This window comes from Acyrthosiphon pisum, chromosome A2, assembly GCF_005508785.2.
Source record: "Acyrthosiphon pisum isolate AL4f chromosome A2, pea_aphid_22Mar2018_4r6ur, whole genome shotgun sequence".
Taxonomy (NCBI): Eukaryota; Metazoa; Arthropoda; class Insecta; order Hemiptera; family Aphididae; genus Acyrthosiphon; species Acyrthosiphon pisum.
In genome coordinates this window covers 37448674-37464132 of record NC_042495.1, presented here as the reverse complement: position 1 = coordinate 37464132, position 15459 = coordinate 37448674, and the positions used below count along the sequence as shown (strand labels likewise).

Sequence of the window (15459 nt, the reverse complement as noted above, 5' to 3'; positions counted from 1 at the left end):
ATTCTGTATAATATTAATATAATATATATCTTATAAACTACGTCGACGCACCCGACAAACCTGTGGAAAAGATTAAAAGAGCAGTACTCCGCCGATACACAAAAAATAAATCTGACAAGAATAATATCATCGCTCGTAATAAACTGCGGCGGCACGGCAAAGCGTGATGTACCTATATTATAGTTTATACGCACACACATAGGTTACCGCTTTATAGCCGAGGTATAATATAATAATGATATATTTTTCGTGGTAACGGACAACGGTATTGTGATTTCGGCGGCGCGTATATACATATAAAATAATATTAGACTATTATATTTATTAATTTCCAGAAAAAGGGGTTCGTATATATTATGATATTATAGTACGGCCTACGGTGGCGGGCCGTTTAAAGCCCCACTGCCGTGCGTGACAGAAATCGGATGTATATTTTTTCATCGGCATCGGGCGTCAAAAACATTAAACGACCAAGCAAGTGCGGTGCGGCTCGGCTCAAAAGAGATTAGAACGGTGGAGTGAAGTAAAAAAAAAAAAAAAGGTACGGAGGTATTATATATTATACGCGTAGGTATATAAATATTATTGTGGTGTACACTCGTCTTTTTGGCGGCGTTTGTTGATGAATAGCGATAGAACGAGACGGACTTATGTAGGTACAGCAATACGATCGCAGACGCGCGTTGTACATACTATATATACGCAACATCACACGACGCCGGAGAGCGTACCTATATATAATATAATATATTAGGCCCGAGAGACATAGACGGAAATGTAAGAATTAGAGAGAGAGAGAGAGGAAATTAGAAATCGGTCTCTATCCGGATTTACCTGTGAGCGTACACACACAAATATAATATAATATATACTCAGGTGATGTGTGTGTGTGTGTGTGTGCCCCACTAACGAGTCGGCGGCGAGCTCCTTTGATCTCTCGCCGCGCTTGTAAACCGAAACTCCGCCCCTGTACGAAACGCGCCGCACACTCACACACGCGCACACACTCATACATACCAAAAAACACACACACAAACGCACGCACACACGACGACAAGGGTCCGTGGCCGAATCGGGGTAGTATATATACCGCGACTGCAGTGGGGGTTGGGTAACGCACGCGGCGCACGACGATAATAATATAGAATAATAATAATAACATAATATAATATATAATGTGTATTATAACTCTTAACGTCTCTCCTCCCACCACCACCTCCACCCCGCGGACGGAGAGCGCGCGCGCACCGCCCTTGGCCAGCCAGAAAACGTCGCCGTCCCGCCGCATAAGCATACCGCCACGCGAACCGTTAGGACCGACCGCTTCAGTTGTGCACACCCATAACGCATCACCACCGCCGTCGTCACCCACCGGAGTATATCCGACTGAGCTTAATCGAACTCCATCACCGACTCGTCACGGTTTAAATTATAACGTTCGTCTCCCTCACATAATATTATTACCATCGTCGTCATGAAGTCTAGGTCGTCGCGACTTGGACGTTACGCGGCCGCCGCGTTGGCCGTGCTGTTGTTGGTCTGGGCCACCGATTCCGCTTCCGCCGATTCCGCCTCCGTATCGGACGATTCAGCCTCGGACGATTCCCCCTCCACCCCCAGTACACCTACAACCACTGAATCCGCCGCCTCTATCGCCGCCGCCGCAATCAGGACGAACATCGTGTACGAACTTGCCGACCTCGCGTTCACCCGGCTGGTGGCGCACAACTGCTACGAGGCATACGACCCGGTAAAATGTCACGAACTTTCCGACATGTCACCCAAGGACGTGCGCCTGTACTTCGGTGGACTGCTGCCCCGCAACGAGACCGTGGTCGCCGTACTCCTGGACAGCGATGCGCAGCTCACCGGCAAGCCGCACGACGCGTTCCTCGTGCTCGACCCGTTCCCCGCCTACAAGTTCGGCCACCCCGTGTTCATGTTCTACGTGGACATTGGCTCGACCGTGTGGAAATGCGAAGACACCGAGGGCATATACACAGGTGCGCATATTATATTATTATATAAGTATAACACGCAATATAGGACATAATAATATATTATGTACAATCTGTTAGAGACTTTTGGCAAAATTCTGGTTTTATAATTTTCTTTCGTTATTACCCGATAATATGGAAACCTATAAATACCGGACACTTTCGGACCTCGGTCACTGAATCTTCTTCAGGGTTTCACTGTATTATAATATAATACTATGATGATGATTGTAAACATTGTAACGCTAGGTATATTCTATCGCCACTGAATTCTGTGCCACTGCCACCGAGATTATTATTAATATTAAGGTCACATTATCATTGTACGAAGCGGGTAAAACTGTAAAGTTTGACGATTTCAACGTTCGTCTCATCAACGTTTCTGGTGATAATGACTTATTTTTGTCATTAGCAAATTATTGCCTTTTCAAGTGTTTGTATAGGGTAAATAACGTTTCTATTTCAATTTCAATCTAAAACTATGTATATTATCAAGATTTAACTTCCATAGTTAAAAAAAAATAGTTTAAACTTAGTAAAAAATATTAATACTTCTTTCTTGAGGTGTGGGTGGAAAAATAACGTAACGAAAAATGAAACGACACGTTTGTTTATTTATTTACATATAATGTTCATAGCAACCATTAATAAACAATTTCAATAAAAATGTCTTTCGTAAATAACATATTTTTTTATTATATTGATTTTTCCCACTCTCTCCCTAATCCACTTATAATTTCACGGGCCCAATTACTTATGAAAGAAGTTTTACTGCCCCAGAGTGTAATGGTGAGCTCATACACTCTCTCACTTTTTTTTTTACTTTATTTTGCAAATTATCACTGAACTACTATTTATAACAAGTATAAGTATTGTTTTCCGTTTAGAACGATTTACAAGTAGGACGGTGGGTGTTAACTTCTGCGAATAGCTTCAACTTTGATCAACAGTTATAACTCGTGATTTAGTATATTCATACGTTTGATATTGAACTGAACTGAACATCAATACTTCAGTTAAGAATGTGAATTGCGCGTGTGAATTACAATTTACAAATATTAATAATTTTTCGATTTGTATTCGAAGGATGAACATTAAATATACATATTTAAATTCATCATATAAATATGCCATATACCAGCTGGTTTTGTCAAGGCATAACTTGTTAGGACAAACCTACCTATATACGGCCAATTTTAAAATATGATGAAATTACTATATCTTGTAAAACTTGTAAGTTAAATGTTAAATTGAACAAACTCGAGAATAGCTGCTGTAATATAATAATATTATAATAAAAACATATTATATCGATTGTAAACTATAAAAAACACAAACTTACAAATATATATTTACAACTCGATTTACAATAAGCATATTAAAAAAAAAACTATTTTACGCGAAGTAGGTACCTATCATAAATTTAAGACATCGGTATGATATTATGAGACACGAGTCTTCGAGAAGAACTAACTATAATAGTCCTACCGCAAGCTCAAAACCATCTGATATATTTGGACCAAACTCTTGTATTTGTTAGAAAAATGCATATTCTAAAATCCTATTCAACACAACAATATTATGCTTATACGCATAAGCAGTGGCGTAACATTACCAATACTTTGATCAAAATGTATTTGCAGTAAAAAAAAGTTTTGGGGGGGATCTCTCCCCCTAATCACCCCTAAGCTGACATTTGTTTTCACCTGTTGCACTGTGCAAATATTTTTATGAATTTCTGTAATTTATGATTTTAATAAAATGCAGAACAATTGAAATGACTAAATAAATAAATATAACTATAGGTAAATGTATTGTAGATATCTTTATTTTTGAATTACAGTATGTAAAAGGGGGGCTTTGCCTATTAGACATTAGTCTCAATATTATATTTAAAAAAACCTGCATTATATTTTGAATTAGAATAGCTGACTTTTCAGTTAATTGACATACAGAACCTATATTCATCATTGTGTGCAATAATATTATAATGGTCTAAATTGCGTACAATATTGTAGAACGGTGTGAACTATAATATTATCTAATGGCAAGTGTTCCATATTCCACACTTCCGTAGATTCGAAATTCACATTTCTATCGCGGATGTCGATGGTTGTACAATACAACATGTTGTATAAATAGCGTCAGGGTTATGGATTATAATATTATACTAAACACTGATAAAAACCGATTATGATAAAATATTATAATAATATGAACTGTAATAAGATTTAAGACGTATATTATATTATTTTCCCACCGTTTTTCTGTTATATTTGTAGATACTATACTCGTTATAAATATTATATTACATATTATTATTATTATTTTGTACAGACGGCAGCGGCGGCGTCCGGTGATCGGCAAAGCTCCTCAAAGAACGGTGTGGCGGCGGGCCGGGGGGTTAGCCACGAGCCAACAGGTTTTGATGTGTGCCGCCACAGCCACCGCCGCCGCCCTGGTCCCGCGCCTTTGTGAGCCGCCGCCGACGCCGACGCCGCCGATCGGTCTCTAAATATATAATATAATAATAATAATAAAATTGTAGGTATATACGTCTCTGTTTTTACTACGCGCCGACGACATAATATTATATTATTATTATTATTATTATTATTATTATTATTATTATATTATGTATATTTTACGTCGTGCGCGCGCACCTGCTTCGGTATATAAACTTCGGCTCCTGCTGATTGCGTGGCGGCATCCCGCTTGCTCGAGAGGTTTATTATTATCGTCATTATTCTATTATTATACTTTGAGTATATTATTGTACCGTGCGTCGATGTCTGTGCTAGCCAGCCTACTCTATATCATATTATAATACCTGACGTTTCCTCCCCACCCTCCACCATTACCGGGGTCCATCATTTATTTCGTCTACCCTCGTCCGCGTTATAATCGGGAGACGTAAACGGTGCTATAGCTACTAGCTAGATAGTATTAGATACCCATAAGCCATAATTTACCGTTGGCAGAGGGACACGCGGACTTCCACGACAATGATAATACGAGTATTCGACGGTGGTTATGGTTAATATAGTATATAATGTATTCAGGTGTAACCATTTTCTCTCCAAAATAGAGATACCCTTTTTCCTCCACAGTTAATTTCCTCAAAAAAAAATCAAGTTACTTTCCATTTTCTAACAAAATTTTTTTTTGAACTAGAATCGTGTTTTCTTTACTCCAAACATTATAATCGCATATTAATTTTTTAAATATTATATATATTTATTTGGTGAAATTATGACACCAATTATTCAATGTTATGTTATCTTATATTATAATATAAGCATAATATATAAGTGTATTACACTTCTAATATTAATAATATACATTATAGATGATTAAAAAACTGACGATAATTTGTATACTGAGTGTAACAGAAAGAACAGACCAAAAAAAAAATTTATGCTACTTAAACGTATGACAAAAATTGATAAAATTATAGGATTAGTAAATAGTTTTAGAAATATACCCATATAAGCAAATTTCCAAAAATAATATTTTTAAAAAAGTTATGGCGTTCCAAATTAATTTAATCAAAAAAATATTGATATTTAAAAAAATTCTAAAAAATAAGCTAGGTACTTGATTTAGATAAATGTTTTTATCATCCAAATCGTTTTTATAATCAGATTCACAATTTGGCTATTTTGAATTTAAAATATTTAAAATAATTTTTTTTTATTACACATGTAGCGCAAGGGGCCATAAATTATATAAAAAAAAAAATTTTAAATAATGATTAGCACAAAAGTTATTCCAAAAGTCAGTTCTATCTGTTACAGCCTGTATTATATTTTAATTTGAAGTTATTACATTATAATTTCATAAAAAAATGAAATCTATCGCAATAATTTTAATTTAAAGAAATTAGATATTTGAAGTCATAGCTATAGTGCATAAAGCTATATTCTTGGCCAGAAAATGATGAAAGGTCAAACCTACTCAAATTCATATTTTAAAGTGTCAGTGGAGGAAAATGGTCTATAGTTTTTTGATTTAGTAGGAAAATGTTGAGTTAAGAAATACGATATCCAATTTCAGGAGGAAACTGGCCGTGGCTATACGGCCATGTATTCTTACACAATTGTTTAGGTACCTAACCGACTATGGTAGCTCCGCCTCCCTCCAGACTCATCACGATGGAAAAGATTGACCAGAATCGTGGAAATTGCAAACTAATTAATTTTTTGCGGGAGTTTTTTATTTCCATAAAACAAAAAACATTGATTCTTGTTCACGTAAAATATAGTTCTTCATAAATTATACTTAGAGAAACATTTAGTATTACCAGAATGCAGAGACCATCACAAGGAGGCAGTTATCGTTGATCCCCAAAAATGTTTTCACGTTTTATCTATTTATTTAATTTTGTCTTATGCATCAATATTTGTCTTGTCTTAATAATATTATTATTTTAATTTATAATTACAATTTACTATAGGTAGTTCATACAAATAAAAATAGTTCAAGCTTTATTCTTTGTTATGGCAGTTGACAATTAATGTGTTTTTAATATTATTTTTATTTTGGGTTTTTGGATATTTAATTTAGATCTGCTTATTTATATACATTAATTTTAAGTTGAACACTTGAAATTATTTATTTTTTTTAATATATTAATATTAGGGAGTGATTTTTAGAACTGTTTGTTGAAATATTCGCGGAATGATTCGCAATTATTTGTTATTCTGCATAAACTATTACTGAAATTGGACCACACTGTGGATGGAATGTAGAAATGCTCATCAATATCGTTACACATAAATTATAATCATAAGTCATAACCTATACACACGCCACATGCGTCTTCTGAGAATTTTGCAGGCTCGTATAGAACCTTTAGTCATTCGTATAATATGGCTTTTTGACCACTATTCAAAGAGATACTAAGAACGTTAGCTCTACTAATGAAAATACAATAGTCAGGTACACTAGACTCGCGACTCATACGATGTAAGTCGTTGGTGTCCATGTAGTACAGGTATATTCAGTGGCGATTACACTTGTTTCGCTTGTAGTCATTTGACTTAACGGCAATTATTGTCACTCTAGGTAATAGGTACCAGGTACCTACATACCCATACTAAACTGGTGCACAAAAATCAATAATCACAAAAAACCACAGTAGAGGTATATCATATTACCATAGCGAAAATCATAATAATAGAACATGAACCGTACCTATACTTTTCAGATTATTTTTTATTTTTTATTTTTACTAATTATACTGTTTTATACACTAGTATGCATGTTAATATGTTTGAAAAACAAAATAATATATAAAAGGTATATTATATTAAGTGTTTAAGTTACGTAAATCGGAATTATTATAAGCACGTAATATTTAAATATATACCTACATAATAATATAATACAACAGAATACAACATGCATTGGTACGATGAAAATTGATTATTGACACACCAATGCATTGTAGATAGTTTTAATTTTCTATATAATAAATTGTTAATGGTAAATATGTGTGATACCCTAGATATTTGTTGAAAATATACATATATAGAATATAGAATATACTATATTATATTATTATAACCGGTAATCTACAGGTAAGAATACATTCATTCTTTTTTTTAAATATTAATATTAATTGTAATTAGTTACCAATATAAAAAAAACTCGTTGTTGAGGTAAAATACTATATAGTTATAGCTACATAAATGCGTTTAATGAAATATTCTCTAAGATTTAAACTCTGTTTGTTTATAGACACTATACATTAGTTATTTCTCATTACTATGTACAACTAAAATCAGGTTAATGTTTTCGTTCAACTTGTTAGTGAATACAATAATTGCCTAGCCTATTGGTTGTATTCGACAGTGTATTATGTAGGTCATGAAGATTTGAACATTTTACAAAGAAATAATTCAAATCTCCGTGATAATTAAATGACATTTTTTACCGTCATACCTAACAGTCTGCTGAAGTTTTAGTACCACTTTTGTTAGAAAAAAAATAAGTATAAAGTTCTTGAAAAATTAAAAAACAAAGCAAATCTAATCCTTATATATATAAAAGAACTGGCCTTTTTTATGTTCCAATTTTGTGACTACACTATTTAATATTTTTCCAATTATTTTTCACAGAGTTCTTCCGAGTGTCACCACATCGCCCGATTTATAATTTTTTTTTGTCGGAGGGGAGGGAGAAGGAAATCTATACATTATTTTTTTTGTATTTTTATATATACCTATAAAGTCTAAATACCACTGACCCACTGATCACTGTATCTCAAAAACTACTCAACGTACGACCTTGGAATTTGGAAAAGCGGTTCTTCTAATATTTTCACTGTGAAATAAGAAAGGATTTTCTCAAAATTCGCTAGTGATCAAACAGGAACATTGGGGTTCACATTGGAAATTTTATTTTTATTTATTGATAGTTGCCATTGGTTATAGTTAACAGTAGAAGTTAGTGTTGATTTATTATCGGATGCCATTAGTTATTTGGTCAGATCAGGTACAAGCTTGCATCAAATCGAATTATTGAACATTGCCTACCAAGGTGAAAGAGTTGCCCTTTATCCGCGATTCGACGTAATCGGATTGCCTACCAGGGTGGCTGAGTTGCAATTAAAAGCAGTAAGTTACACCTAAAAGTAGTTGAACAATCATAATTTTCATAAAGATTTGCGATTTGTTACGGGCAACGAAGTGCACGGGTTCTGTTATAAAAATATATATACCATTAATACCGCTAGAAACATTTCAAGACGTTTTCATTAACCGTTTTTTTATATTTACTTGCCGATCACATTAAACGATAAAATTTGAATAAAAAATTATACATATATCGCGGTCGTATGAAGGCAAAATAAACAACCAATCACAGGTGAAGCTGTGACGAGTCGGTTATTATTAAAATCAATTGAACTATGCATGTATAATTTATATTAAACTCTAATATTATAATTTACCAACCATGCACATGATATAAGAATTATGGTCTTACTATGTAGATTTCCGTCGATGTCATGTAAACTGAAAATTACGTATTTAAATAAAAACATTTTGTCGGCGGGCCTGCGTTTGATCTCGCATGTAGGTTATTATTTGTTTTGTTATTGTTATTATACCCACTTTAACCCTATATTATATTGATACAAGAGAAATAAACTACACATAACGTTTCCAAAAGAAAATGTACTGCGTATATAATGGCATTAAACGTAAAAGATTTATAAATGTATTAAATATGCTAAAAATACAATCAAAAAATATTTTACGTAATATTAAAAATACAACATGAATCTGAAAAATTAACATTTAAATAAGCATTTATACTTTAATTATTTATCGTATTAGATTCCTCTTACATATATAGACTGTTTTTATTGTCATTAAATATAATAGGTATATGGTTGTAATACTATTTTTTACTATAAAATCCTGTTTGATTAATTTTATTGCCGGACACTTTTATAGTTGTATGCGATACCTGAAAAAAAGAACGATTTTTTTTTATATAATACGTAGTTGATACCTTTTTTATGATGTTAACAAACTATCTCGGATTCGATTACTTATGTTCTGACGATGTTTAATTCGTAGACACAAATATAAATGCAAAATATATTTATATATGTACAAAATACAATATAATATAGCGTACTGTATAATTAGGTATATAGTATAATATGTATACCTTCAATGAATATTGTATAGGTATTATTATTCTGACAGTATGAACACGAAAAAACAATTATCATAACTCGTAAACCGTAGTCAAATCACACCGCATTTGGATTGCGAGTTTTTGTATTAAAAATTATAATTTAAAAATAATAATTTGTCTCCGAAACAACTAAATTCTGCAATTTATTAGGTTTATTATTTTATATTTGTTGCAGTATGTACAGTAAGTACATACCTACAATTCGAAATATTATGATTTCCTTAAGTCTTTTCCATTATTTAAATTTGTGCTTGTTATATATATCAAGAAAAAAAATGTAAATGCTTATTAAGTATAGGCTAATATCTAGTACTAATTAGGTTACATAGATATTAATACAAATATTTAAAAAAAATGTATTGATTAACGTCATTAGCTTTTATGAAGATTATTGTTGTCTGTTGATAATCAATCCATTACTATAATATAAATTATAATAACTACTAATGAAGGTTATTACTATAAATATTAGTATATTATTATTGACTGAATACTAGAGTTAATACGCAATTACTATACACACGCTCGTAAACTTTAAGGAAAACATAATAAACATAAGAGGCGATGACACGATGATTACAATTTTTCTTCGGTTACCTAGTCTGTTCCTTTGATGTGATGATTATCTATTACGAGGACATTTTTTTCATCATTCGCCACGTGTCATTGCGACATAGCTAAATTATATTACACTTATCTAAAACAAAAAACTAATTATAGTACAGTTTAGTCGAACGCGTTATTGCTAAATAGCTTAGTACATAGGTTAGAATAATACATTTTAATACACTTAAAAATAATATAATATATTCATAGTCATTAAAAAAAAAAAATTTTTGCGATTATAGGTACTTTTATAAACACGTAATTTTATAAATATTATATTAATAATTTCCAAACAAATATTGAAATATGTCTATAGTATTTTTTACTAAACTTTATAAAATAATATCGAAATAATTTAGATTTGTTTGAAATTCTCACCAAAACAATGTTTAAATTATTATAATATTTTTCCTAAAGAAGTTATAACATAATAGTAATTATAAACGATGCCTAAATTGTTGTTAATTCGTAATATATTTTTAAATATAATATTATGTTAAATTGCAATTAAGCTTTACAGACATCGTAGGTGTAGTTTTCCTTAAACTGTGAATATTAAAAAAAATTACTGAAGCGAACGAGCGAACGTCATGTAAGAACGTCTTACACTTTTACACTAATACACTATCGGTATAGACGAGACGACGAATATAAATTAAATACACGACATATACATGCAACAGACAAGCGACCTTAAATTAAAATAATTTATGATATTGGATCATTCGTTTTCGATCAGTGAGAGTGGGAGATCTGAACAATCTGAAAAATTAAATACAATTTATCACTTGTTGTCGTGCATTTTTAATTTTATAAATATTCCGCCACACCAACGCAAAAAAAATTCGTTCCAATATATGTATATACTTATCGTAGTGTTCACTATACGTCCTAAGTCTTAACTGCGCTTCAGCCTACCGTACTACAGCATTGCAGTTGCAATATTTTATATTGTAACATATCGTACTAGGTACAAATACGAGTATTGTGTGTGTGAGTACAATTTAGGGTCGTTGTCACTAGTAATTAAGACCATGCAAATAATATTATTATTATCGTTTTTAATGGGAGTCAATTACCTACCGAGTGTTAATTGCAGTGGTTACGCGGCGTCTAGAGCGACAATTTGTTTATAATACATTATGAAGCGTACAAAATATACACGTCATGTATAATAAATCGTATGAGTATGATTTTTATTGACAGATATTTATTGTACCTTATATGGTCAGCAGTCGCTCGTTATCAGCCGCTGTAGATGACTCGGCGGAAACCCGATACTTATATGCTTAGAATAGTTTTGAAAATTTTGAATAATAGTTGAGACTTGTAATCAGTGTTGGGAATAGATAACTAATAATTTATCTAGATATTCTGTGGTATAGGTATTAATTTAAAAAAAATACATAATTTAAAACATATTAAAAATAAAATTATTTATTTTTAAATACATAGGTATGAAAAGTTATTCTCTGACTTAATTTAATAATAATGCAAAGAAGCTATAAGCTAATATTTTAAAAAATATTTTATTAAACGTTTGTTTTCCGTGTAATAGGTTTACGGTACACAGAAAACTAATTAAATATAAATATTTTTTTTAATTTTCAATCTTTCGATTTTTTTTAGTCCATTAAAATAAATTATCAAGATATGTACTCATAGATAACTATAATTTTATTTAGATGAAGATACATATAACAGAGCTGAAATGTATATAAATTAGATAAAAGATAAATCATTTTTATATAGATATTTCTCCACACTGCTTGTAATTGATGTTAAAAAAAAAACAAACGAACAAAAATTAAATCACAAAAAAATGAACAAACCTAAGATACGGCGTCTAATTGTTGTATCTCGGTTTTAGTGTAGGCTTATTGAATCAATTCGAACGAGATGGGCAATCTACTCATGGCAGATTGGATATAGCCCATGATATATTGTCTAACGTGGTTCAGTCTACTCTCTAAACTTTTCTCCTATCTATAAAAATAATCTCTGAAACTTTCGTACAAATTGGCTTAAAAATTAATAGTTTTTGGGTCTATAAGCTACAAACATAAACATATCCGATATTGTTTTTTTGTTGTACATTTTAATAGCAACAAATAAATAAATTAAACATTACGTGTTTATGTCATATGTAACTACCCTACAACAATCTAAAAAAGTTGAAATAAGAAAATAAAACACCCTCTGAGACCTGAGTATCAATGAATGTATTTATATAACTTTTTATTGAAATTGGTCCAGTAGTTTCTGAGATTAGCGTATTCAAACGTACAAACTGTTCAGCTTTATAAGCTACCTATATATAATGCATATAATTCAGTCGGTGCGTGTGATAATTTCCCGAAATGAAAAACAGATATCACGGCATATACATTCGTTTCCAATATAATCTATAATCACGTTATGTGTGTATGTATGTGTTTATTTATTTATTAATTTTATTAATCATCCAGGCTCAGCGCCTCAGCACATGCCTAGACGGCTAGACGATCATTCTACACATTCATACAATTATTCCAGTAATTCTAAGCTAATCGAATTATTAATTAATAAATAATAAATAAATTACTAGGAAGATTTAACCATACATAAAACATAGGTAATACAAATGCATGTGCAGTACACGTATACGGTATACTGAAAATTCGCTGATAATTTTTGCTTATATATTTTACATTAATATAATATAACATAGGATATTAGAATGTGGCCTGTAACATAAATACAGAATATTACGGTTAGGTACGGTATATTATAATAAGTACACGCATTATTGAAAATTCGCCTTACAAATAAGAAAAACTGCAGTAGTAGTTTTGGTAATATTATGTTTTACTAGGTTTGAAACAATCACCTGTTTTAGTTTTCTTAACAAAAAAATTACAGTTAAACATTTCGCGCCTCGACCGTTTATGCTCATATAGGATGTGGAGGTCGAAAGCACATAGAGTCATAAATTCGTAAAGATAACCAAACCCAACACTCATCCACAGCAATTTTGCTAAAGTTAAATTGTCCACAGCCTATACAGAATAAACTTGAAATCATCAAAATTCAAAAGTAGGTACTTCAAACGTTGTGAAATACACCGGCAAGTGCGCAGTAAAAATCTTCATAATTTTCTCTTCGCCCAAACTGAGTATACTATCTCAGCAAACTTTCGTCATCGATGGGTCTCCTCAATATTCGTTTTGATATTTAACGGAAACCATTCGCTATCGTAGACTCTTATAGTTATCGTGCGGAAACGGTCTATGATTAATATGTGTTATAGGTATTACTTATTACTATAGTTCATCCATGGAAACGCGTCCCCCTCCTGCTCCTTAGCCCTTTCTAAGGAGCCTTAGCCCCACATGTGGGGAACGACGATGACAGTGAAGATGATTATGATGATTATGATGATGATGATAATAAAAACCAGTTCGGTTACCCTTGAAATAATACAAAAGTGAGGCTTATAATATAATAGTATAATATATACGTGTACGGAGAGTACTCTAATTGTTTAGCGTGTAATTCCTTTTGAACTCACTAAGATGCCGCTCCTTTGATCCTCACCGCCGACAGAAGCTATATTACACAGTCGGCGGCGGAGGCGGCGCGGAGTAGATGACGTCACGGAAATCACCTGCCGCCTTATCGCGCAATCACGCCCATAATAATAATATTTCAATAATGATAATAATAAATTAATAATACATATATCCCTCCCCCGACCAGTAACACTATGTATAATAGGTATAATAATAGATTACCTAATAATATGCTGTAGTATAAAAATGTATAATATATAACATGACATAATACGCGGTACGCGCACAGATGTACAATACTATATTATATCATATTTTACAAAATTATGTACACCATCGGATATTGCCTTGTATATAGGTGTATTATAGTCTATAGATAGGTATGCCGTAAAATAGTCTCCACGTACGATGTCCGTAACAAAACCGATTACTTATAAATAGTTCTATACTTGAATACTTCTATATAATATTATACATACTACACAGTACGTATGATGTCACACTTGCGCAATAATAATAGTTAATGCTATCTATGATACAAATACACAATATTCTCTTTCCCCCGTAAATAATTGTAATATAATATTATTATACCACGGATGCGAAATGATCCATTTAACGTGAAATACTCATTGTTTCGAAACTACTAACGTTTTGGGAAAAAAATGTTTTCATAATTTTAAGTTGTTAAAAACCAACATTTTTCTGAAAAAATTTAATTTTTTACCAATTTTTATCGTTATCATTATTTAATTTTTACTTTTTTTAATGACAACTTGTCTTTAATTCCGTATTCCAAAATAAAGAGAATTTTTTTTGGAATACCATCTTCGATATAAAGTAATCAAATTTTGGACGATTAGAACTATTATGTGTTATATAAGTAAGTATTTAAATATTTTATAAGCGGACTGTGATAAATATCCCCGAATAATGTTGATTCACTATACTCCGCTCATTACAACTTTAAGCACTTATAACTAACTACTTGTCCTATAAATTTGATTTTTTTAGATATAAAAACTCCGAAAAACATTCTGCTTTGGATTATAAAATTAAAAATTAATATTGTCATTCAAAAGAGTAAAAAATTTAAAAATTAGATAGTGATAAAAATGGTGAACAAGTGGGTACCGCTCTGCTGTGCAGTAGTTATCGAGCATGTCAGTGTAATGGACGTCTGTCATCCTAGGATACTAGTAAATAATTAAATTTAATAGTTATAAAAAAAATTTCCAGTACCATGTACTGAAAATGCTAATATAAATATTTGATGAGAGAGTCTAGAACCTAGGTCATTCGTTTTGGAAATACAATAAAATATCAAAAATCGATTTATGTAAATTCGTTAATTTACCTCTTAATGCAATACTTATCATAACAATTTTAAATTCAAACGCTTATAAAAAATCAATTTACTTTCTGCCAAACTTTTATTTTGTTATTTAAAATAGATAAAATGAAATCTTCAATTAACATTTTAGATTCTGAGTGAAACGATGAATGTATTGATTTTACAATGTGTGTTTTTTTTTTTTTAAATTTTTTTTGTGTCTGTCATCACCTTTTTGGACAGTAAAAGTGCTTCGATT

General features: G+C 31.6%; 1 protein-coding gene across 1 annotated transcript in view; it reads left to right on the top strand.

Annotated features, from left to right (window-relative positions):
* The first annotated feature begins 1274 nt into the window (after positions 1 to 1274).
* The window catches only part of LOC100165051, a 38864-nt gene continuing 24679 nt past the window's right edge, over positions 1275 to 15459 (top strand). The window contains exon 1 of the mRNA XM_008186071.2: positions 1275 to 2003. Coding sequence (XP_008184293.1) covers positions 1475 to 2003 — 529 coding nt within the window. The 5' untranslated portion in view covers positions 1275 to 1474. The remainder of the gene's footprint in view (positions 2004 to 15459) is intronic.